Source organism: Athene noctua, chromosome 2 (genome assembly GCF_965140245.1).
Source record: "Athene noctua chromosome 2, bAthNoc1.hap1.1, whole genome shotgun sequence".
In the NCBI taxonomy this organism is placed as follows: Eukaryota; Metazoa; Chordata; class Aves; order Strigiformes; family Strigidae; genus Athene; species Athene noctua.
In genome coordinates, this window is record NC_134038.1 from 108,419,568 (window position 1) to 108,444,708 (window position 25,141).

A 25,141-nucleotide genomic window follows, 5' to 3' on the forward strand; every position below is an offset into this window, starting at 1 on the left:
CTGTGTCTCCTACAGTACTTTGGAGAAACAGTGAATATCTCTTGAAACTGCCCTGGAGTCCTTGCAGTGCCCAGGTTGCTTTTGGTGCCAGCCTGGAAGCTGGAAACTCTTCAGTTCACAGCTGAAAACTGTATTTTGTATTTGGCACCAAAAAAACAGACGAAAATGGTTCTCTGGCCACTTTAAGCATTTTGGTTTTATGCAGACTGTTGTTCTTGCTTGAAGAGTTTGGGAATCTGGAGGTAGCTCTAACTGTGCTGTCATGGAGCATTGTCACCAGCCAGCCAGCCCAGGTTTGAACTCCTCAATCCCCAAAGCAGCCCTCTCTCAGTAGATGGGATGTGGCTCTGGATTCACTACCACTAGGGATCCGTTTGGGCCCCTTTTGTAACTTCCGTTAAAAATCTTTCAACACTGACTTGGGTAGGCAGGCCCAGGACTGGACTGATGCTGCTGAACACAAATGCGGGTTCTACCTGAAGGAGACAAACCAAGTGTTTTTGAACACCTGCCCTGTCGGGGTCATGTTCTTAATCCCCCCGTTTGTCGTATTAGGGGGTTGGACGGGAATGTAGCCATCCTGAGGTGATTTCGGGGGGGAAAAAGGGAGAACAGCGTCAGGGACAGACTGTTCCCTCCATGGCAGAAGCGCCCCCCAGACACACGGCGGCTGCGGTAAGGCCGGAGCGGAGCCGAAGGAGATGGCAGCGGCGCAGCGCCGTTCGCCTCCGTCCGAGGCAGCGCGGCCTCAGCCAGGCGGCGGGAAACGCGCGGCCGCCGCGCACCCTGCAGGGGAGGGCGGGCAGAGCCCGGCGGCGGCCGGGGGAGGGAGGGCGGGCGGCGGCGGCGAGGCGGGGCGAGGCGGGAAGCGAAAGGGCCGCGGGGCAGCGCGGGGGGAGTCGCCAGAGCCATGGCCACGGCGCCGGCGGGCCCCGATGCCGGCCCTGGCCCCGTCGCGTCGCGGCCCGACCTCCACGCCATGCCCATGGTGGCGCTTAACTACGGCGTGCGGCGCCGCCTCGGCCTCTACCTCAACCCGCGGGCGGCGGCGGCCGCCGACTGGACGGCGCTGGCGGAGGAGCTGGGCTGCGAGTACCTGGAGATCCGGCGGCTGGAGGCGCTGCCCGACCCCACCGCCGCGCTGCTGGAGGACTGGCAGAGCCGCTGCCCCGGCGGCGCCACCGTCGGCCGCCTCCTCGACCTCCTGCGCCGCCTGGGCCGCCACGACGTCCTCCTCGACCTGGCCGACAGCGTGGGTGAGGCACCCCCGGCACCCCCGGGCGGCCCCTTCCCTCAGCGGGGCCCGCCCGGTCCCACCCCACCCGACCCGCGCCGGCGGCCCCGGCAGCGGGCACCCTCCGGGCCGGGGGGGGGTACTGGCAGGCCGGCGGAGCGGTGGCCCCTCAGGCGGCCAGGGCCTGCCACAGGCCGGCGTGTCTGCGGGCCGCGCTCGCAGGGCAGCGGCGCCGAGCCTGGCCCTGCCTCTGCGGGGCTGCTGTGGGCCGGCCCGGAGGGGCCGTGGCTTTCGCGGGGCCCCGGGCTCTGCTGGGGACGCTGCGTGCGGCTCCTGCCGCCCTCTGCGATAGCGGGGCCCAGCTAAGCTCGGTGCTTCCTTGATGCCAGGGAGGGAGGGAGGAGGGGGATGCTGCTGGTGTTGGGTTTTGCTGCTTTGGCCGGGGAGGTGATGTTAAGAAAAAATCCCACGCAAGCAGGAAGGCCCTTGCCAGACTGTGGAGTGACCTCCTCGGTGTTTTCATAGCAGCCTCTCATAGCTTCCAGGAGAGAAAGGAGAAGCGCACTGTATTTCTGCTAACCGTGAGCCCTGCAAAGTAACCTGGAGCCCTGTCTTATTCCAAACCTTCAGTAAGTTCTGTGTGTCAGAGGACACATTGGGCCAAGTCAGCCAGGAGACAGGTTGCACAGACTGTGAAAATGATGACGTGCAGTTCTAGTGTGATGGGAAGGTATTTGCAGGAAGAGATGAGGGGTGTGTGGAACTCGATAATGGAAGGGAAACAAATTTTCTTGCAAGGTGAAAAAAATTGAGATAGGTCAGTGAGAAGTATGCAGGTCATAGTACTGTTTTGAAAACCTGTTCTTTGTAGACTCTTCATATCCTTCATGATCACAGAAATTCAGAGGGAAGCCAGCTGTCATCAGAAGGGAAAATTCATTGCCAAAGGATTCCCAAAGCCAGAGACACCGTGGAAGTCCTGTGTTGTATGAACATGAGTGATGAAGATATAATAAATCTCATTTCCTGTTACTCATGGAGATAAGTGAAGATGTAGAAATTCATCTATGTAGACAACCTGACCAATGTCCTCCTGAGCAATGGAGGACTTTCCCATACTGCTGTGGTTCTTCCTACTCAAGAACACACTCTGAAGACTCAGTGTTGGGGAAGACAAATAATTCAGTATGTTTCGTGATCCACTAATCAGAGGTTCATAACAAATAGCAGAAGCTTCCAGTTCTGTGAGAGAGACAGGGCTTCACAGGAATGTTGGGCATCACCTAGGCTTCTGGCTCTGAATTGAGGAGCTGGCCCCCTGGAAGGGAATGTGGTGGCCAGTCTTTGTCAGAGCCTGAATAGACAACAGCAGAATGAGTGGGAGGAACTTGAGTTTCAGGAAAGTCACAAGTTTAGCCTGGCAGTGGGTCATGCTGATAAGAGGAGACAGATAAATTCTTGGCAGAAAAACCCACTGAGGGCCATTCAACACAAAAATATTGCCTCTGGCTCAGGAAATTCCTTAACTGCAAATTGTCCAAAAGATAGATTATAAAAATAGATTGTAGATTATACCTAAAAGATATATTATTGTAGGAAAATATTACTGTACGCTTATTTAATTTTTATGTTCTCCCGTAGGCATCTGTTTTTAACCACTGCTGGAGACAGGATGCTAGTGTAGATGGACCCTCAGCCTTGACCCAGCATGGCCATTCCTATCTTATTACTTTTGGCTGAGGATTGCAGCCAGGGCCTGTGACCTCTTGCTAGCACTCTGAGCTCTTGCAAAAGTTGGAGATACTTACCCTCACAAGAGGAAAGGAAATGGACAGTTTCATGCACTCTTATGCACAGTATTTCCTGTTGCCAAGGGCATCTTTGTGTACACCATTAGGACTCGTGCAGTGGGGTTCAGTTCAGAGTCAGAAAACATCATTATTGAGGTTTCTGCAGTCTGCTTTCATCATAGGAGGTGCAGATCTGAGGCACTATTCGGCTGCTCACACAAAGGCATCTCAAGTCATTTGAGAGGCATCAGGATATCTCACACAGCCTCTACCTCCTGATGGACACAGGTCATTTGTACATCCGGTGGCATACCATGCTAACATGTCTTGGACACTCTGGGGTCTCTCAAGTGACACCTTATGCCTTTGTGTGGGCAAACTAGCCAAGCTCCTTTGGGACAGCATCCCCATTAAGCGCAACTCGTTGGTGCTGTGCAGCTCCAGAGGACATGTTTCGTTTGTGGTTTCTACAACAGAACCAGTTCCCTGTTGTCTCGATGCATGCTCCATTCCTGGCTATGCTTAGAATGCTAAAAATCGGTGTCTCCTGCAGCCTTGAATAGTTCAGCTTTTGGCCACTGTCCAGTGGGGCTGTATCAGCAGCTCCTCTGTTACGCTGCCTGGAGTACAGACACTTGTAGGATGCAGCTTTTCCATTCCAGCAGGTCTGCCCTAAGTGTGATCTTTCTCAGCAGCTTATTTCATTGTACAGTCATCTTTAGGGATATGAAGTTATTTGGTTCGGTATGTTTGTGCTAACTCTTCCTGATGAAATTCAATGATTTTTGTTTCCTCCTGACCTGTTATAAAAGTTCTACTTTCCTGCTTGACGGTTACTGAGTCTGTTTTCTCTCTCTTCTCATCATGCTAATCATTTTGCACTTTAGGTCTCATGTTTTTATTTTTTCTCTCCAACACCTCGGGCTTTTTTTTGACCATTGGAGGAATGTAAAGGCCGCGCTGTGTTAGTTAGATGCTGGGTGGAGTGAGACAGCTTAGCTTGGAGGAGCTTTTTGCTACTTCGTTGTGTTGGTTTGCATCCTTTTTCTTTACGGGCCTACAAAGTGATCGCTGACCCTTGGTTGCTCTCGTTAACCTGTACTGTCAGGCATGTTTCCATCTGGGGACTAATCCATGCCGAATTAGGGAATGTCTTTCATTCCTGCAGGTTCACTGGACCTACTGGCAGTTTCAGTGTGATAGGGTCCCTGGTTTGCACTTGTAATAAAACCCTGAGGCTCCGGTGTTTTGTTTTAAAATCTTTGCCCAGCTCTCAGGTTTATCCTGTAGGGATAAATGGGGTCTGGGGTTACAGCATGATGCCATCAGAAGTCTGTGTGTAAGCCAGACTACATGAGTTGGGAGAATGCTTGTGTTAATGTGAATGTGTGGCAGCTGTGTGTGGTGATGAGCTCTGGGCACGAGTCTAGAAAAACACAGGGCAGGGCAGCATAGATGCCACTTCTGCAGCTGGGAGAGGCAAGGAGAGAAGACATGGAGGAAATACACTTAAAATGAACATTTCTATATTGAGCACTAGTATTAGTATGCCTTTAAATAATTGCCTGTTCATGCCTATTCAGCAATATTTTGGGTTGTGAACCTGGCTACCTAGGGGATCAAGGCACATGGAAGGTGGTGCCTGTGTGCCGGTCCTTCCCGTGGAACCTCTGAACCCACTGGTTAATTCAAAGTGCCTTTAATCATGATTTCAAAGACACTCGTGTACCTGGCATGAAATGTGCACACCTCACGGTAACAGGCAGGTGGCAGAGAGGTGGGACACGAGTTTGTGCTTAAGTAAGGAAAGACCTAAAATCTGAACTTTCTGGCTGGTAAAGAATCGTCTGAATCTTCTCCCCGCTGTAGGTCTGGGGAGAAAGGGGGGAGGAAAATGGCAGACTGGGAATGCTTTAGCCTCAGGAAAAGCTTTGATCAGATCTGACTCTTTATTAGATTGAGGATAATCCAGTCACAGGGTGCAAAACTATGAGATAGAAGCAGAGGGTGAGGCCTCAGGAGCTGGGCTGCCTTCAGACCTGCTCATTACCCATGAGGGCTGTGCTATAGCAGTGCTTACTGGGCCCCTACCCTCATCCTGCACTGCCAGGAAATCCTTGACTGCTACTGCCATGGTACCAGTGATCTCTAGCTGTGCCAGCCTAATCCTCTGAGTGATCAGTACTTTTCTGATTGATACTTGTTGGGTTTTTTTAAAATCATAAGTAAAGGAGAAGTCTCTAGGGAGTTTCATGTTTTTGTTAATTCCTCTTTTCACATTTCCTTTTACTTTCAAGTTCTTCTGTGGTTGCATGTTGCAGAGTGGCAGAGGCTGCAAGGTTTCTTGTCACTTCTCCAAAGGCTTAACATTGAGATTTATCATTCATTTTTAAGTAACATCTGTTTATAATAGATCTGCGTCCATCACTGTCATGTTTGGGAAGTTCACAGCAGTGAAGGTGACAGGCCTGCTTGCCCTTCAGTTATCCCAGAGGGGAGGTACACACCCTTTCTGCCTGAGATCTCCACTAGCCCTTGCACAATATAAAGCTTGTTTTAGGGGCTCCTTAGAATTTTACATGCAGTTCTGGCTGGCGATAGGGCAGTGGCGTGAACAAGCTAGTGTGTGTGTTTACATTTATTAGAAAAAGCTAATATGAAGACTAATATGAAGCTAATATGAATGGAGATTTCCTCCCCAGTTATTTTATGATTTTAAATACTCCGAAGTGCGTAACAGTGAAAGCAGACATTAGAGCAGAGACTTTTATGTACATGATGCATCTGTTGAAAGTATACTGGGATATACTAGAACTAAGGATAATAGGAGATTGGTTTAAAATTAATAAAATAAAAGTATTTAAAAAGCAAGAGTGAGCTTCAGGAATTAATTGCTAGAGGAAGTGGTGGAGGCAGCATCAAGAGGTTCAAAAAGAGGTGAGAGAAATTGTAGGTACCAAAAAAACTAGACAGGGGGTTTCCCTCTGATATCCCTGATCCATGAAATAGCTGTTCCTGTTTCAAAGAACCCCAGCAGTGTAAAGCCTCTTGCATTAGTTGTGTGTTTTTTCAGAGGAGGACTGTAGGAAATACTTACAGAAGAAGCAGGAGCAGGCTGACCAGCCACTTCAAGTGCCAGCAGTAGACAGCAGCGTGCCGAAGACGTCAGAACTGATGGGCATTACCACCAGGGACGATCCGTATGGTAAGCGCCCATGATTACATTGCTGCCTGATACCTTGTGTTGGAATTGCCTTCAGCTGTAGCAGGTAGGAAGCGCAGGAGACTTGTTTGCTTTTACTACTGCCTGTGACTTTTCATAGCCTAGGCAAGAATGCTGTAGCTGGTAGTCTGCAGGCATTTTCATTTTTCCTGTTACCTAGGGCAGAGAGGAAAAGCAACCCTGGGGAATGCTATACCCAGAAACATGCTGGCACAGAGCCCACTGGGCACACATGGGAGGAGACTTCCCAGAAATGTGTCCATTAGCACAGCCTGGCACAGAGCAACAGCTGCTGAAAGAACTGTGGGGTTGGAGTCAGGGGGGAAGGATGTCAGAGACGGTTGGTTGGCTACACTGCCCTGTCTTCAGCAGATTTAACCGCCCTGAATAAAAAGGAAGCAGGGTTTGAAGTATGGCTGGGTGTGAAGTGGGGGGAGAGAGGAAACGCAGTTCCCTGTGTATGTGCTTGCTGCACTGTGCCTGCAGCTCTGTGTGTGCAACAGTGTGCATGTGCAACTGTGTGCTGGGCTGTGTGTGCAGTCTTCTGCATTTCCACCCGCACGCCAGGCTGCGTGTGCAGTCGTGGGCTGAAGAAGCGGACATCTTATGAAGTTCAGTGACAGACAGAGCAGCAGCCGAGATGAATGGATCTGTGCCTCTGTTACCTCTTCAGATGCTCCCCTGACTAGTCTGACTTTGGGTGGCCACCTTTGCTGTATGTGGGGACATCGTTAACCCTCCCCAAATGTCCATAGACCAACATGCTGGTGTTTGTACATGGCAGCTTTGCCTGATGTGACCCCCAAGTTGGCACTGTGCCCCTAAAGCAGTACCCGCGGTGTGATTGGCCTGGCAGACAGCTACCCTTCTGCTTCACTGGATGCTTCTGGAGCTGGATAGGAGCCTGCCGGGTTCCTAGTTTTCCCAGCAGCTTTTAGAGCCTGACCTATTTTTTCACCGTGGTAGGCTTTAACTGGCATAAAAACTTGAAAATATATGTAATGACATTGATACGAAAAAAAAAATAATGCAGTAGGAAACAGTCCAGCAGTAGTAAGGCACTTAATTATGAGAGACATTGCCCTTAAAATACTTCATTAAGTGCTAAATAAACGAGAGCTGCCAACCATTAACATCTTTGGAATACAGGGCCATTTAGGATATGACTTCAGGTACCCAAGTTTGACATCTTAGCCATAAAAATTGCAGTTTCCAAATTTATACTGAGGAAATTTTCTACTGAGCCCACTTTGTAGCTCAGTAGACAGCAGGTGTCAGGATTGCTGGATGAAGGGCCTGTAGGAGGGTTTTAGTTGGGAGGTTTGTATCTCTGTGACCTGAACTAGAGAACTAGTTCCCAGAGCCGTAAGGATATTTTAGATACATAACTCCCAGTGAAATCCTGGAGCATCAGGGCTCTGAGTTGCATCCTCTGGGGTACTCTGCTCCCTCTGGCTCTTTCCAGACTCTGTCTACCCCCACTCCCTGTGGCTGAATGTTACTGCCTCTGCAGATTCTGCATGTCTGCATCTTAGCTACTCTTTCCTAACCACTTCCAGCAGATGTGGGTTTCTGTGACTAGCCTGGACTGTGAACCAAAGCAGTCAAGGCACAGACATGTGTTACCTCCTGCCAGCCCTGTTATGGACAGGAGACAGGCTGAAGGGTACCTGGGCTGGGAAAGTGATAAATTACCTTTGCAAGTTTGGCCAGAGCTTCTCTGTCAACCTCCTGATTCTGAGTCAAAGTCTGTGGGAGCTAGCGAAAGTTCACTACAGGAGTGAACTTCATTTAGAGTAGAAGATGAGTGCTAAATTTTTGATGGTTTCAGGGAACGGAGCAGAGATGTTTGATGCCTTCATCTGCTACTGTCAGAAAGACCTTCAGTTTGTCCAGGAGATGATCAGGGAGCTGGAACAAACAGAGTTCAAACTGAAGCTCTGTGTATTTGATCGGGATGTCTTGCCAGGAACGTGTGTGTGGTCCATCAGCGGAGAACTTATAGAACGCAGGTAAGTGAACTGTGGCTGTCTGGGACAGCTGAGTGTAATGGAACATTATGTTCATTTTACCATGATGTCTGCAGTGTGGTGCCAGTGAAGCAGTAAAAATGCACAAGGATGTCTTTATGGGGTTTGTTTTATGCTCTTGGCTCAAGAAGGAAGACGAGCATTCCCAAACATGTCGCTTCATTGTGTTCACAAGGGAAATGCCACTATAGTGATGCTGCTTACATTCGATCCCTTTCCTTTGGCTGGAATATCCTGCAGTCACATCCTTGGAGGTGATCTGGAAGTAAATCCAGCTTCAGGCTGAGTTAGCTCCACCCTGCAGTTCGAGGGGGCAGCACTGGTGTTGGCTCTGGCACTGATTTCAAGGATCCTTCAGACCTATGTGGGACTCGGCTGCGGTGGGAGCTGTGGAACATGAAAGCAACTCCCCAGATAGGGAGTGAAAAATCCCAAGACAGGTGTTTGGGTTTTAAACACCAGCCTTTCAAAGGGAGGTGGCTTGGCATTAAGAGAGACCTTCATAAGGCCTCACTGTTTTGGCTGTTTTACAGCGTAGCCTTCCATAAAGAGCCTTATATGTAATTTACAACCAGGCACCTCAAATGAATGTAGGCAGCAAATTGGAGAATGGAGTTCAAATTTATGAAACCAGGTGAATTTGCAGTAATATGAGTGCAAGAAAACCTCTGTCCAGTTCATTCTAATACTAAAAAGTACCGGTTATGCTCAGTCAATAAAGGCAGCATGTAAGCAGATAATTAAGGTGGCATTGTTTGTAATTTATAGTCAGAGGACCAAACAAAGATTGCATAGGCAATCTGGACTTTGCTATTTCCTCATGTTTTGGTATATGAGTGTGTATCTGTAATCAGGTTTTTGTGTGTAATGTAGCTATCTGTTTGTCAGTAGTCCTTGCTCTGTAGTTAATTCCTGCAGGAACACAGTTGGCGAGTTCATTTCTCCACCACAGCAATTCAGAATACATACTTCTACCAGTGAGAATGCGAAGCATGTCTGCGGACATCTTATTTTTTTCTCCCTTAATTAATTTTCAGGTGTCGGAGGATGGTGGTTGTCATTTCAGATGATTACCTGGAAAGCGATGAATGTGATTTTCAGACCAAATTTGCTCTTAGTCTTTCCCCGGGTAAGATCTCACAAATATCTCATTTTAAATTGCATATCAACATTGTACTTTTTATTACAGTAACATCTCCAGCTGAGATCAGTGTGTGCTATTGGGCACTGCACAAATGCAGAATGAGGGGTAGTCTTAGATGTGTTTAAACAGATGAGATAAATACAGGTGAGAAAGGAGAAAACACAGCTGATAGTTACAGAATTGGTAAAATGGTCTCAGACCTGGGGTCTCACCACTGACGTACGTTTCACATATGTGAAAGTCCACCCAGGCACAGGGCTTGCCCTGGGTGTAATGCCCATCACTAAGCAAGCAGAGATTTATCGCTATTAGAAGCAGCCATTAAAACTAACAGTGGCTTTATAATTTTATTGTGCAGGCAGGGACCTGGATTTGGTTCCTTACCCTGCCACTGAACTTCTGCATGACCATGAGCGAGAAGCTTAGCTGTCTGCTTCAGTGCTCCAGCTGTCAAGTGGGCTAATGCTGCCTGCTTCAGAGATGTTGTATCTGCATGTCAGGCTTGTGAAGTGGTTCAAGATCCATATGGGAAATACACTACTAAAGAGAAAAGTATTATAATAAATTCAGGGTGTGAGTAAATGCTGGGAATAGAGTAGCAGGTAATGAACATGCAGCTTTTTGCAGAGATCCTTGAGTATTGTGGATAGGTAAACAAAATATGGAATGAATGTTCAGCTTGGACTGGAAAAATCTGTGACATACTTTGTTCTGAATTGATTTATTTCTGTCAAGTCTGTTCAGATTGCTTTTCTCTAACCACTAGTTATCCTACACTTGCGTATGTTGCTGGGGAGTAAGTGCAGCACAGCCTAATAGTATGGAGGATATGTAATATCAGTAAGAGTGTCTGCATGTAAAGTCTCTTTCCTAGATGAGGGATCTGATGTGGTGTTTTAAATGACGTGCCAGAGGTTAAACTGGAAGCAGGTCAGATAGATACACAACGTTATTGCAAAACGAAGCCAGTGGCAGACCTATGAATTAGCTTCATCTTCCTTGAAACAGTAATTTCATATGATGGCCACTAATGTATTGAACACCCTTAGCATGATGCATCAGCCCCCAGTCATCAAGATTTGTGGCAAAGTCCTTTTAGTTCTTCACCAGTTCTTTGTTGGCACCATACCTTTCATTAGAACAACAGGATGAGAAATGCCTGTCTGTAATGACCTGAACTCTACCAGTAAAAACATGCATGAAGTACAGGCTTATAGAAATCACGGAGTTCCTTGTTTGTATGGAGTAAATAACGCACAGAAGGGTTTGTGGCAAGTTCTGGGAGCTCTACAGATTACTTAAGCATTTGCTGCAGTTACGAAATCTTGGTTATTTGCCTTATGCAGGTCTCAGTGTCATCACTTGTGCTGGGCAGCACAGTTTAGCTGGTAGCAAGTATCCCTATGGAGAATTATGAGAGTGGTTCCTCTTTAGAAGAGCTGCTCCTTCAAGCAGTAGCAATCACAGGGAGAGCTGTCTCATCTTGTGAATGCCTCAGAAAAAGCAGTTCGTGTTAACAGAGTGATTCCTTGCAGCTCCTTGGCAGGTAACATCTGCAGCCTATCTGAGTAAATCAGGGTAGGAAGAAAAAGAACTGGAGATAACCCATCAAAGCTGACCATCTAGAAGCAGCTTAGTCTCTCAACTTTCTCTTCATACACACCTGGAAGTAGTCAGGACTCTGTATTCCTGTTTGCGTTCCACAAGAAACCATGCTCTGTTCTTTTATGTCTGCAATTTGTTAGGCCTTTATCACTCACACCAGTGCAAGCTGCCCTACACATGCAAGATGGGGTCCTGCTACATATTTGAGTGAATGTTCTTAGCAGAGGGCTTGGGATTCAGAAACTTGCTCTTCAGGGTGAGAGGTAGTTGTGTTATAATGAGATGACACACAATCAGGAGCAAACCTGGATCCTGTGGTGAGTGTGCTGCTGTGGGGAGGAAATGGATACAGGATCTGACTGTGTAATCCTCTGCCTGTATGATCTGTCTTTCAGGTGCTCGTCTCAAACGGCTGATTCCAGTCAAGTGCAAAACCATGAAGAACGAGTTTCCAAGTATCTTACGGTTCATTACAATTTGTGATTACACCAATCCTTGCACCAAAAAATGGTTCTGGATGAGACTGGCAAAATCCCTCATGCTGCCATGATGCAAAGTCCTGAGAGCAGGGCGCTCTTCTGTAGTCTGTCCCGGCTGTGCCTTCGGACCGTGGGGTCGTTCATGCAATGCAGGGTCTTTTACAACTTCAGAACCTGGATCCTTGCAATCGGTGTTTAAAGCCTGCGACCAGGAGCAAAGAATTTTCTCTAGCACTTTTTCATAACTTGGAAGGGGAAATAAAGCAACTGTGTGGGTGTTGATGTTCCAGTCAGTGAGCAGCATCATCCAGCATTCTGTGGAGTAAGCACTTTCACTGAAAATACAGAAAATACACATTTAAAAACTAAATGTAAACAAATACTTCCTATTATTTTAAAAGCTCTTGTACCATGTCAGTCTTGTCTGTCTCTGTTCAGGTCACATTTGATTAAGTGACCTTATACCAGGATTTTATATTCCCAGATCTTATTAAATGTTTACAATAGAGCCTTCCTTTAGTAGAAATACAGTCTTAAAACATATCTTTTCAGTGAAAGTCCTTACTGCCCAAAGTGCAGGCTGCGGTTGCTCATTGACTTGACCAGGAACAGAGCTCTGCACATAAGTGGGTCCAGATCTTAGATTGTTTCACCTTTAAGAGCCTTCCAAAACACATCAGCTTTTGAGATGCCTCAAAGGTACAAGGATAAATACTGAATTTAAATTGAAAAGAGTGTATTAAATTGTCAGCTGGGCTGTTTGAAATATAAAGGCTAATGTTACATTAATAGGAAAGTGTATATTTTAATTAACCACTGTGATCATTAATGTATTTCTGTGATTAAGGCTAGGAGCAACACTGACGCTCTGCTTGTTAGACTTATCCTTGAATCCTGCAGAGTGACTACTGGATCTTACCAGTTCTCCATGCTCAGGGGTGGGGTGCAAGAGTTCTGGCCAAAGTTGCATTTTAAAGAGACCAGTTTGTGTATTAAATGGATTTATAGTAAATTACAGTAAATATTTACTTTCTGAATTGGGAAGAGAAGAATCTTGCTTATGTATCTGCACTTGCTTGAACTCATCCACTTTGTTCATTACTTCAGCCACTGACTCATGTTGATTTTATGGCTTAATGTTTTACTAGTTTACCTTTTTAAGGTTGCATCTGGATGTGATTTTTTTTTCCCCCAGGATTTGTTTTAAAACATTACCAGGCCTGAGGTGCAGACAGAAATGTGTACTCCTTCCTTTCCCTCACCCACCTTCTCAGTGAATGGTCCCTTACCACAGGGTGCTGCACACTCCTGTCCACAGGCCGCTGCTGGTTCCTCCTGTTTGAGAGCTGCCAGCCCTTGTCCTGAACACGGTGAAGCTTGTTCGCGCACTCACGTTAGCATCAGGGGCCATTTTTGGATAGGCCCACGAGCTGTGTGTTTTTCAGTCCCTCCTACAATATAACTGCTGCCATCGTGCCAAGGTGACGTTTGCACGTCTCTGTCTTACTAGAACAAGTGAGTAGTCCGTGGGCATGGGACGACAAAAGTTAAGCTGATGATGGGTTTCTAAATAGTTCAGCTTCATGTCCTATTGCCCTCAGGCCTCTCCTGCAGAAGCAGAGACAGCTGCTTGCCTCAGGGTTTCTGCATAATCGTTAAATGTTAATTATAGAAGAGTTCTGGCGGCTGCTTGATCCCCAGGCGCTCCTGGGGCTCCGTGAATTCTCATACTGTGGAGTGTCTATAAACATTAATTATGGGTCATTCCTCGCAGGACCAAACCAGTTTCCTCTTGTTTCAAGAGCTGAAAAGACTGTGGTCACTGGTGAGGGGGGAGCACGGGCACAGGAGCTGCACTGCAGACGCTAGAGGGAGGCCATGGTCCGTGCTGGTACCCTGCGAGGGATCCTGCCAGCTGCCTGGGATGGAGGGGGGACAGCAGGGATGGACCAGCTGCGCCTTGACCCGCTGTCACGGCCGGGTTCCGGGGTGGAGAAAAGAGGAGTGGGTTTTCTACCTCTGCCCCTTGCACCCTCTTCTAAGGAGGCTGTACCAAAAATAGAGTTTTGGCAGACTGAACCTCGTGTGGTGTCCTCTGCGCAAGTCCTGACGGGTGATTTGGGACTTGGGATGCTGGAAGTGAGGAAAAAATAATAGCAGCAAAAATAATAATGTTTGTAATAGATGATCGCCAAATGGGGAAAGTACTGCTTCTGCAAGGAAAGGCAAAAACAAGAGCTGAATTTCTAAATCTTCTGACTGCTGGTAGATGAATGAAATATTCCAGTTAATTGTGTAAGATGTCAGTGCTTCAGCAGGATCTCGTTATCATCCTGCTCTATGTGCCCCGGCCCTTCTGCCTGCCTGGCTCGGATGCTGGGCAAGTACTGTCAGACTGTTGCTTTATTGCAAGCAGTTACAGTTGTCTTATAGGCTAAAATAATTATTTTGGGGTAAAGTGAGGTAACAGCCCTAAAACTTAAAATATGTGCTTTAAATATATATCCTCTTTTATGTAAAAAAAGAGTTTATGCACTTCTGGCATTTTCATATCTGTCTTGTCACAGTAACTTGATGAAGTGTGACATCTATGAATGATATAAAATCTAGTTACTGTAAACACATTTCAGTGGCAATTGTGGCTCTCCTCCCCTCTTTCACACTCAGTGAAAGGTCAAAATTCTGAACACCTTTAAAAAAGGGACTTATAAAATTGTGTTGTTAAATTTTTTTTCCATGTTGTTTTTTTCCCTACTGAAATTGTCCTAGTTGAAGCTGTTAGTACCAAATCATTTATTTTTATATATTTACATATATATTTATATTACTTTATATCCTGATACAAATCTGTGGAAAAGCATATGTGTTTTATAGCCATTCTGAAAATAGTCAATGATTCTGTGTTCCTTCCTCCTCAAAAACCCAACCTTTTGCTACTTGTGAAAACATTTTAAAATAAAAAATTAAAACCCAGAAGGCTGAATCTCCTTGGGCATCAGAGAATAATTGCTAGGTCTTGAAGTGTTAATCAGAAATGATATAAGCTACTTCTTTTTTTTTTCATGTTTTGCCTAAACAGCTTCCTCAGTGGAGGTTTTTGGCTGTGCCTGGATGAGGGAGAGGTAGAGTTGTGTCATGCCAGGAGGAAAATTATCAAGGAATTGTACTTCAAACATGTGTGGTTCCTCTCCAGGTCTCATTTTCAGCTTTGCGGTCTGTGCATGTCGCCATCCTGGACCTGCTTCAGTCCTGGTACCCAAGAGGCTGGAGGGGACGGAGCCAGGGCTTCCGCTCCTGCCCCAGCAAGCAGGGATGCTGGGTGCTTAGCTCCTGCTCCACATCCCTTCTGGAGGCCCTGGCAGGGATTTTGTAATCTGGAGGATTTTGCCAGCTTTATTTCCTTTGGCTCGGTGTCAGTCCAAGCCAGGGAAATAATTTACAAACCCAGCAGCTGTCAGGCCAAGGCCCTGCCACAGGGAAAGATGAAGGATCACTGAATCACAGAAGCATTGGTTGGAAGGAATTTCTGGAGGTCAAGGACGAGCTGCGCTTCACAACAGGAGAGGCCATACACTAAGCTGCTTGCTGGACAATATTCCCTATAAAGCATATGAAGTAATGTCTTTGCTATGGCTACCGCAAGTGAACATATGGACAGTGATATGGAAACCATCCCTGAATGTATTATTCTAGATGGAAATCGCTGGCAAGAGCAGCCTGCCAGGAGAGTCCTACTCCCAGGAGTGCTGGCATCCTGTCGCTTTCAGTGCGGCTTTACACCATTCGCCCGTTTGCCTGGTTTGGAGCAGTTAAATGATTTTTGCCTGTATCTGGCAGTAGCTCAGGTGGGGTCAGGGGGTCCAGCTGTAGTAGCTGTTTTCTAGTTGTCATTCCTCTTGTGCCAGAAGAAATACTCCTGATCCTCCATTTCAGTGCAGGAACATCAGCACCATTTCCTCGTTTACTGGAGGACAGAATTTACCTGGTGAGATTCAGTAACCGCTGTAGAATGTTCCAAGCTTCAGAGATGGAGGGTGAGAGATGAAGTATTGCCCCTTGATGGATCAAATTCTGTTCTTCATTATGCCGACATGAAAAGAATTGCTTTATCATGATTGAGGCACGGCTTGGTCCAGAGGGCACATTTACAGGAAAAAAATTAGCATAGGGAAGAAAATGTAATTATGCATAAAATTGGCTGGGAAAATGTTGTTTGAGCATCCTGGAAACAGATTTTAATAAGGCAATAAAACAAAAACCACAAGGTTTACATTACTGGAAAGCATGCTAATAGAGCTTATTCAAAAGCACCTCTGTCAGGCCTACTGGGGTTTTACTAGACGACCAGACATGTGCTGTGTACAAATATTTCGCTAAGGGTAGTTTTCTCTAGGTGCCATGTTATAACTATTTTTGGTTCAGCTGATCCCCACTAGGATTTTGAGATGACTTTGAACCCAATCCAACTTCTTGATAAGCACTATCAAGCCTGGCCTAGAAAACTTGTTTATTTTGTAGCAAAACCTGCAGCCAGGAAAATGAATATTGTTGTATCCACTCCGGAGCTGTGCAGCTCTGCAAAGGTTTAAGTAATTAAAGGTGTATTTAAGTCCTAAGCTGTTCCAAAGTCTGATTTACAAACAATGCATTTTCTGTTCTTGTAGCAGAGCCCAGCTTAGCAACATGCCTTTCTCTCCTCCCGTTTCCGCTGCTAGAGCTGCTGATGCAGTGGCAGAGGTTGGGGCTGTTTGTGCACATTGGAGAGCAGGTTCTATCTCAGCTGGGTAAGATGGTTTCCACAGAGGCACGTCATGCTGCACCAGAAACTGTGAACTGCTGCACCTGGAGATCCTCCTGGCTGGCAGCTGGTGGAGGGGCTTCAGATCCAATTTCCCCAGTTCCTAGGCTTGCTGTGGTTGGGTTTTGGTGGGGTCTGGACTGGAAAGAGGGAACGAACATGGTCTCCGTTGGCCATGAAAGACTTTACATCTCTTTATAAAAGGTCGCTTGGAACTGTTTTCCTCCTGTTTCACACCCTCCCTCGCTGCCTTGCAGAGCAGGGACAGCCGAGCGTGGTGTCTGGGGCTGAGCCTGGGCATGGCGCGATTGCTCTGTGCTGTGCTTTTGAGCCTCCCCTTCCCAGCAAATGCAGAGCGCCCTGGGTGAGGAGGCAGGCGGCAGGTAGCTGGAAGCACAGAGGCACTGGGAGGAATGTGCCAGGGTTTCCTCAACAGCCAAGCATCCAGGCTCTCCCCGGACTGGCCAGATTTCATACAGCTCTCAGCCCTGCCATGCGTTCACATGGGGAAAGAGCAAAGTAGAGTGCCAGGCTGGGTGCCAGTCTGAGGGGAAAAGGTCCTGCCGGCTCGTAAGGTGGATGGCTGCTCGTTTCACCTCCACTGAGGGAGTGGGAGGGCTATGCAGGTGAGATGGTGCAGGACCAGGAGGAGAACTTTTGCTCCAAGCCCGGTGAGAATGTGTGGGCTGAATGCTATGAATTTGTCTGATTTGTTAATGAAATCAAAGTCACAAGGCAATGAAATGGGTCTTTATCCACTATTTAGGATGCTAAAGTTAGGAAAATGATGGACTCGCAGGAAATATATTTCAGACAAATGTGGGGGTTACAATGAAGTGAACTTCCACAAAGTTTCTGCAGCATTTTTCTGGGTCTAATCTTCAGCTATGTTCACCTTCTGTTTGTGTCAGCAGAACTAAATGTAAGAGCCACAAGTCCTACAGTACTTAACTGTTTGTTGCCAGTTTACAATCTGTTGCCTCAGAAACAAAAAACACCATTCAGGAGGGGAAAACTGGGTAAGTGAACCTGAAAGTGTCATTCCCTGTCCTGACAGAGCCATGGCAGACCCTGCGGACTGCTTTACAGCAATGTCTTCAAAAGTGTTCAGAAATCTGGGTAACCGATTTAAAACTGAATCTTAGAAGCTTTAGTGTTTGAATTTTGGCATCATTTGGCAGACATTCCCAACAGAAATATATGTAGAAATGAGATTTAAAGTGATTTGAGCTGAGGACTAAAATGGATGTTGGCCTTAAAATGTCAGTGTCTCAGCATTTCTAAAACCTCACGTGGGTATGCAAAGAACATAATTTTCCAATATCAATAAAGGGCTTTTGAGATATTTAGAAAGAAAGGCAAAGAAGAGAAACCAACCCTTTTTTTACTCTAAAGCCATTTAGTATAAAAATGAATATTCCCTGTTTTTCCTAACAGTTATTCTTTAGCCTCCTTGGTGACTTAACCTCTCCTAGCACTGCATCTGGCATCTGCTTAGCTGCATTGTTTTATCGAGCATCGGGAATGGAAGCTTTTAAGATTTTCTATCTGAGCTCTCAGAAATCTCGCCTCATCAGCATGCTGCTCTCGGCAGACGGGTTTTTCTTCAGCTCCAAGACATGCATATTGATCAGTCATTTTCTTTTGTTACCTAGCATCCTGTCATCGATTTTAATTGTTCAGTATTGAAGAGGAAGCATTCAGTACACGTAGAATTACCAACTATGAAATTTTGCTTTCCACACCTTTCGCCAGACAGTGCCCGCAGCTAAGCCCTTAGGAGCTGTGGATCTCTCTCTCTCAGTTAGAAATCTGCACATATTATGCAGCAGTCAATTTTTCTCTATTAAATCAATTTCTGATTCTCTCTGACAGCTCTCCCTGCCGCATGATTTCGCACTTCAGCGGTTTCTTTCTGAGGTGCCATGCAGTTTTTTGTTTTTTTTTCAAAGGGGTGGTGGTGGTGGTAATCCATTTAATTTGCAGATACCTTACTCATGTCTTCCCAGTTCCTGCTGCTGTCCTTAAGAGATTTGTATGACTTAAGTGACTCCCAGTGAGTCTCCTTCTCTTGTGGCTCCTCTCTGGCTCCTCATGAGCCCACAGGGCTGATCCTGGGCTGTTTCCTGAAGCTTCCTCTCCTGCTGCTGAAGTGGAACAGCTTCTCCAAGACAAAACTGTAGCTTGGTTCTGTATCTAATAGAGAGATGAATCTTCCCATCCCCATAGTGCAAAATACCAAAGCTGGGAGCTGGTGAAATTCATGAACTCTTCTTCTTCCTGCAAAATATCTTCTTAGACTTAGATTGTTCCCATCTTTTGAAGATATTCCTGCATGCTCAGAGGGCTTTCATGACAAATATTTCCCAAAGGCTCTGTATGTTAGAACCTTGGTCCCCTCCTACTGTCTCTGTGATTCTAGGTTTTCCTTTTCTTTAGATGATACACAAAGAGGATCCTATTTTTAGTAGCCAGCAGTCAATGACACAGGAATTCATGAGTAGGGAGGAAAGGATGTGAACTATCTAAATAGATTTTTTTTCAAACGAGATCTCTTTACATTCCTATTGCCATAGTAATAAGCTATGAGTCACTGTTACATGGAACTATTAGACTATTATTGTAAACTCACGTTATTAGAATCTGCTAACATGAACCACAAACCTTGCCTGGCCTCAGTTTAGCTGGGTTTGAGAAGGTATTGGCCGTTCAGAATGGTAAGAACAATGTTTCCTCACAAACCTTATTCCCAGATGGCAAGAAACAAATGAAATCTTATTCCATCCTATCTTTCTATTCCTAGGGTTTCTCTTCTCACTGCCTTTTAAGAGAATTCATCTTGCTTCATGGTAATGTCACAAAAGATGTTTTATTTCTTCAAAGTTTGCCAGCTGTAAATTGGTTTCAAGCACTCCCAGTTGACAGAGTATCCATGCTGTATCATCTGAGAGCAGCAATGTCTCCTTCAAAAGCTGCTTTCTGCATTCAGTCCTGCCATGGCTATCCCTTGGAAGGAGATTTAAGTACCCAGACACACTCGGAACCTCTCTGCTGCAGCATCAGGTGGCAAGGAGGGGATCTTCTCTGGGATTGCTAAGCTGATTTCAGTCAGGAGTTTTGTCTGGTCTGAGTATTTTCCTAGAAGAGTTTTGCTGAATAATAAAATGTCCAAAATGGTCTTAAATACACACAGAAAGCTTTAGGTAATAGAACCAACAGTCCTTGGCCACCCTTTATCAACTGCAAAAGAGCAGTCAGGTCAGGTGTACCCGCTTGTCCATCAGGGTCTGGATGCTTGCATCAAGCTTATTTTGCACTTTCAACAACGAGGGAAAAAGCTCTGAAACACATTCTCACACCCCCCACCCCCACACCCCACCCCCCATCCTGCTCAGCTGCCTAGAAAATGTTTTATGATGGAGATTTATCCTCCACAGAACAGGCCAGTGGGAAAACTTTTCTGTCCTTAGAAGCTGTGACATTCCCAGGGCGAAGAGGTATGGGCATGTGAAGTGTCTTTCATTAGCTTCTGTAAAGACAAAGCAGTATGACAAAACCATTATTGTAAACCAGAGCAGAGCAAGAGCTGATTATTAAACTGTGGTTCAGGTATATGGTAATCAAGATCTTCTTATAATTACTTCTTAAACCGAGCATCAATTTTGTATTAGATTTGAAGGAAGCATCAAAGCTATAATTTGTTACAGAGAGGGTTAACTGGCTTTCAGTTTGTATACTAAAAAATCATGAACTTAGAAGAAGAAGGTAAGAAAAAAACCCTTGCCCTTTGCTTGTTCCCTGGAGCTTAAAATCTGAGGGATATTTTCAGTGGAGGAAGTAAGAGAACAGCACAGTGTTCTTGTTCAGAGGCAGTGGTGATGGGATAAGAAGTATGTTTGCAGAGTGAAAGCTGGTTTCAGTAAACATACTTTGAGAACCAGAATTCACCTGTTAAAACCAGGCCTTCAGCTACTTGGCTTCAAAGTGACCTCAAGGGTGACTTTAAAAGGACTTAGCACACCGACACTCAATGACGGGGTGGAGATACATGGTAGTGCACAGGATCAGTTAGGAAAACCTGCCATTGTGGTTTAGACTGGCATTTGGCTCGTGTTTTGAAAACAACTGTTATTAAAAACTTGCTCCAGTCAGAGGGTTTTAAATCACTGTTTCTTCCTCCACTGCGTGGTCCTTGCCTTATTTCTCAAAACCCAAAGCAAAGCTGCCAGGAGAAATTCCCGGAGATAAAGTGCAGTGCCTGCCTTTGTTGGCTGGAGAGGAAACTGCCTTGTACTTTGTTAAATAATCAGCTGCTGTTTGATAGAGAAAGGTCCCTTCAAAAAACCTGGAAGTGTTTCCATGAAGAAAGAATAGCGTGCAAATTTTGTAGTGAAACAAGGTCAGGCATTCTGCTTGCCGACGTGCACTTGCCCTATTCTGAATGCAATAAGACAGGCATTGTTGGGCTCCCCCTCACTTTAGCAAACCATGTCCGTACCAAGCAGTTCAATAAGCACATTAACTGCTATTGTTTGCAAGAATCATGGTAGCTAATGCACAGTCACTTACAAACGGTGGTTTATGATGCCTTAAAAAGCCTTTAACTAGAAACGCAGTGACAAATGCCGTGGCCCCAAACACTGCTGAACTGTGACAGAAAATGCCTCTGCATGGCTGTTCTGACAGGGCAACTTCAACTGTAACAAAATGATATATCTGAGAGTCTATATGAATAGAAAGATGAAGTCTGCAGTACCTCAATATGCTAACTAGAGTTTAGACTAATTTTCTACAATCCACATGTAACTGAAGTTAGTTTATGTTCACATTTGTGATGATGATAAAATACATCAACCATCAAGGATCCTTTACAGGTACTCAAGCTAGTAGTGTCTGTGTGCTGAGTATTAGAATCACCAATCTATGCATTAAGCATCAGTTTTACGATAGCCAATATTGCATGAATGGAAAAAAAAAAAAAAAAAAAAAAAGCAGAGAGCTGGATAGTGCCAGTAAGTTTCACTGAAACAATATCTAATTGGCCCACGAAGGCAGGAAACCATGTGCCTTGCGAGAATGAGAGCATTCTGTGCGAATGCACATGTTGTGTGCCGGTTGTGCAAAGGTTCCCAGCCAGCCGCTGGGGAACATGAGTGAAATGGAGGTGTCAGAAGAAAGACTTGTCTGCAGCAGAATCAATGGGAGGAGGGCACTGCCTGCTCTCATCATCATGGAGTTTTACTGGAAGTCAAAAGATACAGGAGATAGCTCTGAGACTTTTTCTGACTGCAGCCTTCCTACCGAAAGATATCTAGAGTTCTTCCACTTCTCAGTCTCCCCTAAAGCTTGGTCCAGAGCAGAAGTGGCTACAACAGGAAACTACTTTTCCAGATTTCTACCAGAATTTCTTGTTACTACAACAAACCACTTGATTCAGCAGCACCACTTCACAGGCTCTTTTATAAATAGAGGCATTGCCTCTGCCCTGAAGAGAGAACAACCTACACAAGACAGACTAAAGCAAATCAGGAAAAATAGGGTGAGCATAATACTAACAATGAAACAGGAGGAGGTGCTGCTTGGAGATCTGAAATGGGCTATGGATTAAGGTCTTCGTGGAAGCCAGGCCCATATTTTCATCCCTCATCAGACTCAGGTTGAAACAACCCACGGAAAAAATGAATGCAACAGCAATGCTTGACTTCTGAGGTACCCAAAATGCAGTGTTCATTAAAAAAATAATACAAAATTTGTGGGAACCAGATTCTATGCGAATGAGAAATTTTGGTTTCAAAATGCAGAAATGCATTTTTCACTGCAAAGCTGTAAAACTAAAATGCAGCATTCATCTGTGTATGCTCATGTGGCCACTGGTGGTCTTGTCAGTGCACATTTTTAATTTCGATCAAAGTCTGTGCTAATTCTTAAAGAACAAGACTCATTGTGAACCTAATCCTGCCCCACTGACCTAAATCAATAGGGTTTTAGCATTGCCTTCAGGGGAAGGATTTTTGGCTCCCAAAAAGAGAATTCAAAATACGGTTCTGACTTTAAAAACACTGTGGTAAAATTAAGCATATATAAGTCTCTTTTTGTTGTGGATGCCTGGCTCAAATCCATTTTTAACATGCTGTTAGCTATCAGAAATATGACACTGGCTACTTGAGTGCATGCTCTAGGGTAAAAACCTGTTTTTAATTGCTATATAAACTCCCTTTATAACATGGTTAAAAGATCAGAGACAGTTCTGAGCAGTAATTAAAGCATATTTAGCAAATATTAAAAATTGCTCAGCAGAGGAACACAAATAGGAAAAACAAACAGCTTTTAAGTTGGAAGCTCTACCTTGTGATAGAGACCATCATTGTTGAGTGCCTGCGCAGCAGCAGGCGAGATGGGACTGTGGGCCTCTTGATTCTGCAGTACAAAGAAAGAGTAGAGGGAAGGGGTTAATTGTCCTGTGTTAGGTAGCACAAGTATATACTGGAGTCAGACCATGCATTTGGCAGGGTACAGTGGCCCTCTACAAAGCCTGGTTCATCAGAGGCATCTCAGGAATTTGTCCTAATAAGCTAAAAATATGTATAACTGATGGTTCTTTGACTCACAGTAGTGCCCGACATCAAGTTGCAAGAACAGTGACCGGCAAAGAAGAATGAAACCTGATACAGAAATTCCCAACCAGTTCTCCTGAAGGTTACTATCGTGCTTGGTAATAGCAAGAGATGTACTGTTTTATCTATTTTGTTTTACAAAAATAATAGATTTCCAAACTGCAAACCTTTTAAACCCAAACATATAGACAGCAGCCTTCACGGTACCAGCTAGTCTCATATTGCTCACTCTTTTAATCTTTTTTTTTTTTTTTTTTCCCCCCTGACCAGCAGATGTACTTCTGAATACATCCAGATCAACAAAGCTCCAGCTACAGACTTGTGGGCCTTGAATCATGGATATAGATGTTGGACATATCCATGAATTTTGAAATTGCAGTGTGGAGCAAGCAGAAGCATCCAGCAGCTGGGAAACTGGAGAATTGCTCATCCTTGGAGAAAACCAGACCTCCTGATCCCTCCATACCCACTGTAACCCTGGACTTATTTTTAAATGTGGAATGTGGATCCCCGAAGCTCCTCGGCTGGGCTCCACACCTGCTCACCGCACGGCCGCGGCCGGTGGGGAAGTGGAGATGGGAAGACAGTGGTTGGCCCTCTTTGCCTCGGGATTAAAACGTCCCTCCTGGACTAAATCTAGGCAAGGCCACACCATCGCTTTCCACCCTTCCGTCCAGCGGGTTCCAATGTGTCCAGCACACCAGGGAAACACCACAGGGCTGCCGCACCGGCCAGCTCCTACCACATTTGGGAGGAGGGCTGCTGGCGCGCTGCGCCCGGGGCCGCCTCCCCCTCGCCAGCTTCTGAATCCCCCTCACGGCAGCCCCTGGCACGGCCTCCCCTTCGCGCCGCTCCCCGGCCTTAGCGCTCAGCCCAGACCAGAGGCCCCGCAGGCAGGAGGACCCTGGAGCAGCACAAGGCGCGACTGACAGCCTCTCATCCAATAGGAGCTGCCGACTGGGCCGTTAGCAGCCAATCGCAACTCGCGGTGGGTCTTAAACCAGCAGCCCCTCCCGCCTCGTGCTAGGGGGCGGGGACGATGTGGGCAGCCGCCATTTTGTGTGTGGCATCCCCGCCCTTCCTTTTCTCTTCCTTAAGGACTCCCCCGTCCGCCGCCCGCCGTCGGCAGCCGGCAGTACCGGCCCGTCCCCCGAGGCTGTAGTGGCGGCAGCTGAGTAAAGCGTGGTGGAGTGGGGTGGCGGCGGCGGCAGAGGGGCGCCACGCTCAAGATGGCGGCGGGCGGCGCCCCGCTGTGGCGGGCGGGGCGTGCGCGCGGCGGCGTGCGCGGGTGACGTCAGTGCGCTCTGGGCATGGGCAGGTGGAGGGAGCAGGCAAAGTTTGGCCGGTGGTAGCGGCAGGCGGCGGCGGCGGAGGAGGCGGCGGCGGGCTTGGGGGTGTTGCTGCTGCTGCCGCCGGGGGTCGGGGCGGCCGGGCCGCGCGGGACAGCGCAGCGCCTCTCCGTTCTCTCGCTCCTGCGTGGCGCTCCCCCTCGCGGCGCGGAGGGAGGGGAGGCAGGGCGGGCGGGCGCGGTGCGGTGCGGCCATGGCCGAGGACCCCAGCGCGCTGCCCTGGTCCATCAACAAGGATGACTACGAGCTGCAGGAGGTCATCGGTGAGCGGCGGCGGGGCGGGACGGGACGGGGACCCTGGGCCCTCGCTGGTGTCTGCACCCACAGCAGAGGGGGTGTGGGGCGCCCTCTCTGAGGGGGGTGTGAGTGTCTCTGCTGAGGAAAGGGCGGGTGGGTCCGTCCTCCCTCAGCTGAGGGTGGGTCCTGTCACGCCCCCGCCGTTAAGGAGTGGGAATGTGTGCCCCCCTCGCCTCACCGATGTGTGTTTGAGGGGGGTTTGCCCCCTCCCCCCCCCACCCCGCCTCGAGGAGTGTGGAGGTCTGGGAGACCCCTTTACTGAGGGAGGGGTCTGCCCCTTCTCGCGAGGGAAATACGTGGTGTGAAGGTCTGCCCTCTCGCCCACCCCTAAGGGGGTTGTCCGTGGGTCCGGGTCTGTTTGCTCAGGGAAGGGCTGAGTGGGTGAGGGCCTGGAGCTCCACTTCTGCAGCCTCTCCGTGAGCTTGGGGGGGGGCTGTGATCCTTCTTCATGCGTGTGCAGGACCCACGGAGCGGTGTGTGTCTGCCTCACTCCCAGCAGAGGCTTGGGGTAGACATGGCAGGGTACCCTCCTGGCAGGGGGCTCATCTCCAGCCTCTGCCTCCCCGTTATGCACGGGG

The 25,141-nt window shown here is 47.1% G+C and overlaps 2 protein-coding genes across 5 annotated transcripts in view; both read left to right on the forward strand.

Annotated features, from left to right (window-relative positions):
- The first annotated feature begins 864 nt into the window (after positions 1-864).
- On the forward strand, positions 865-12,545 carry MYD88 (MYD88 innate immune signal transduction adaptor). Of its 2 annotated transcripts, XM_074899856.1 has the most exons (5): positions 865-1,256; positions 6,098-6,229; positions 8,079-8,259; positions 9,315-9,406; positions 11,422-12,545. In XM_074899856.1, the coding sequence occupies exons 1-5, from the start codon at positions 911-913 to the stop codon at positions 11,574-11,576; spliced, it is 906 nt and encodes a 301-aa protein (XP_074755957.1). In that variant the 5' UTR covers positions 865-910; the 3' UTR covers positions 11,577-12,545. The 2 variants fall into 2 exon arrangements, with proteins under 2 accessions (XP_074755957.1, XP_074755958.1); XM_074899857.1 differs by lacking the exon at positions 6,098-6,229.
- Positions 12,546-24,259: 11,714 nt separating this feature from the next.
- The window catches only part of OXSR1 (oxidative stress responsive kinase 1), a 93,865-nt gene continuing 92,983 nt past the window's right edge, over positions 24,260-25,141 (forward strand). For all 3 annotated transcript variants that reach the window (XM_074899860.1, XM_074899858.1, XM_074899859.1), the window contains exon 1: positions 24,260-24,529. In XM_074899860.1, coding sequence (XP_074755961.1) covers positions 24,460-24,529 — 70 coding nt within the window. In that variant the 5' untranslated portion in view covers positions 24,260-24,459. The remainder of the gene's footprint in view (positions 24,530-25,141) is intronic.

Excerpts from the sequence above, each read along its gene's own strand:
- MYD88 (XM_074899856.1), top strand. The coding sequence starts at position 911 with ATGGCCACGGCGCCGGCGGGCCCCGATGCCGGCCCTGGCCCCGTCGCG. Across the intron at positions 6,230-8,078 it reads CACCAGGGACGATCCGTATG|GGAACGGAGCAGAGATGTTT; the intron begins GTAAGCGCCCAT and ends TGATGGTTTCAG. Across the intron at positions 8,260-9,314 it reads GGAGAACTTATAGAACGCAG|GTGTCGGAGGATGGTGGTTG; the intron begins GTAAGTGAACTG and ends ATTAATTTTCAG.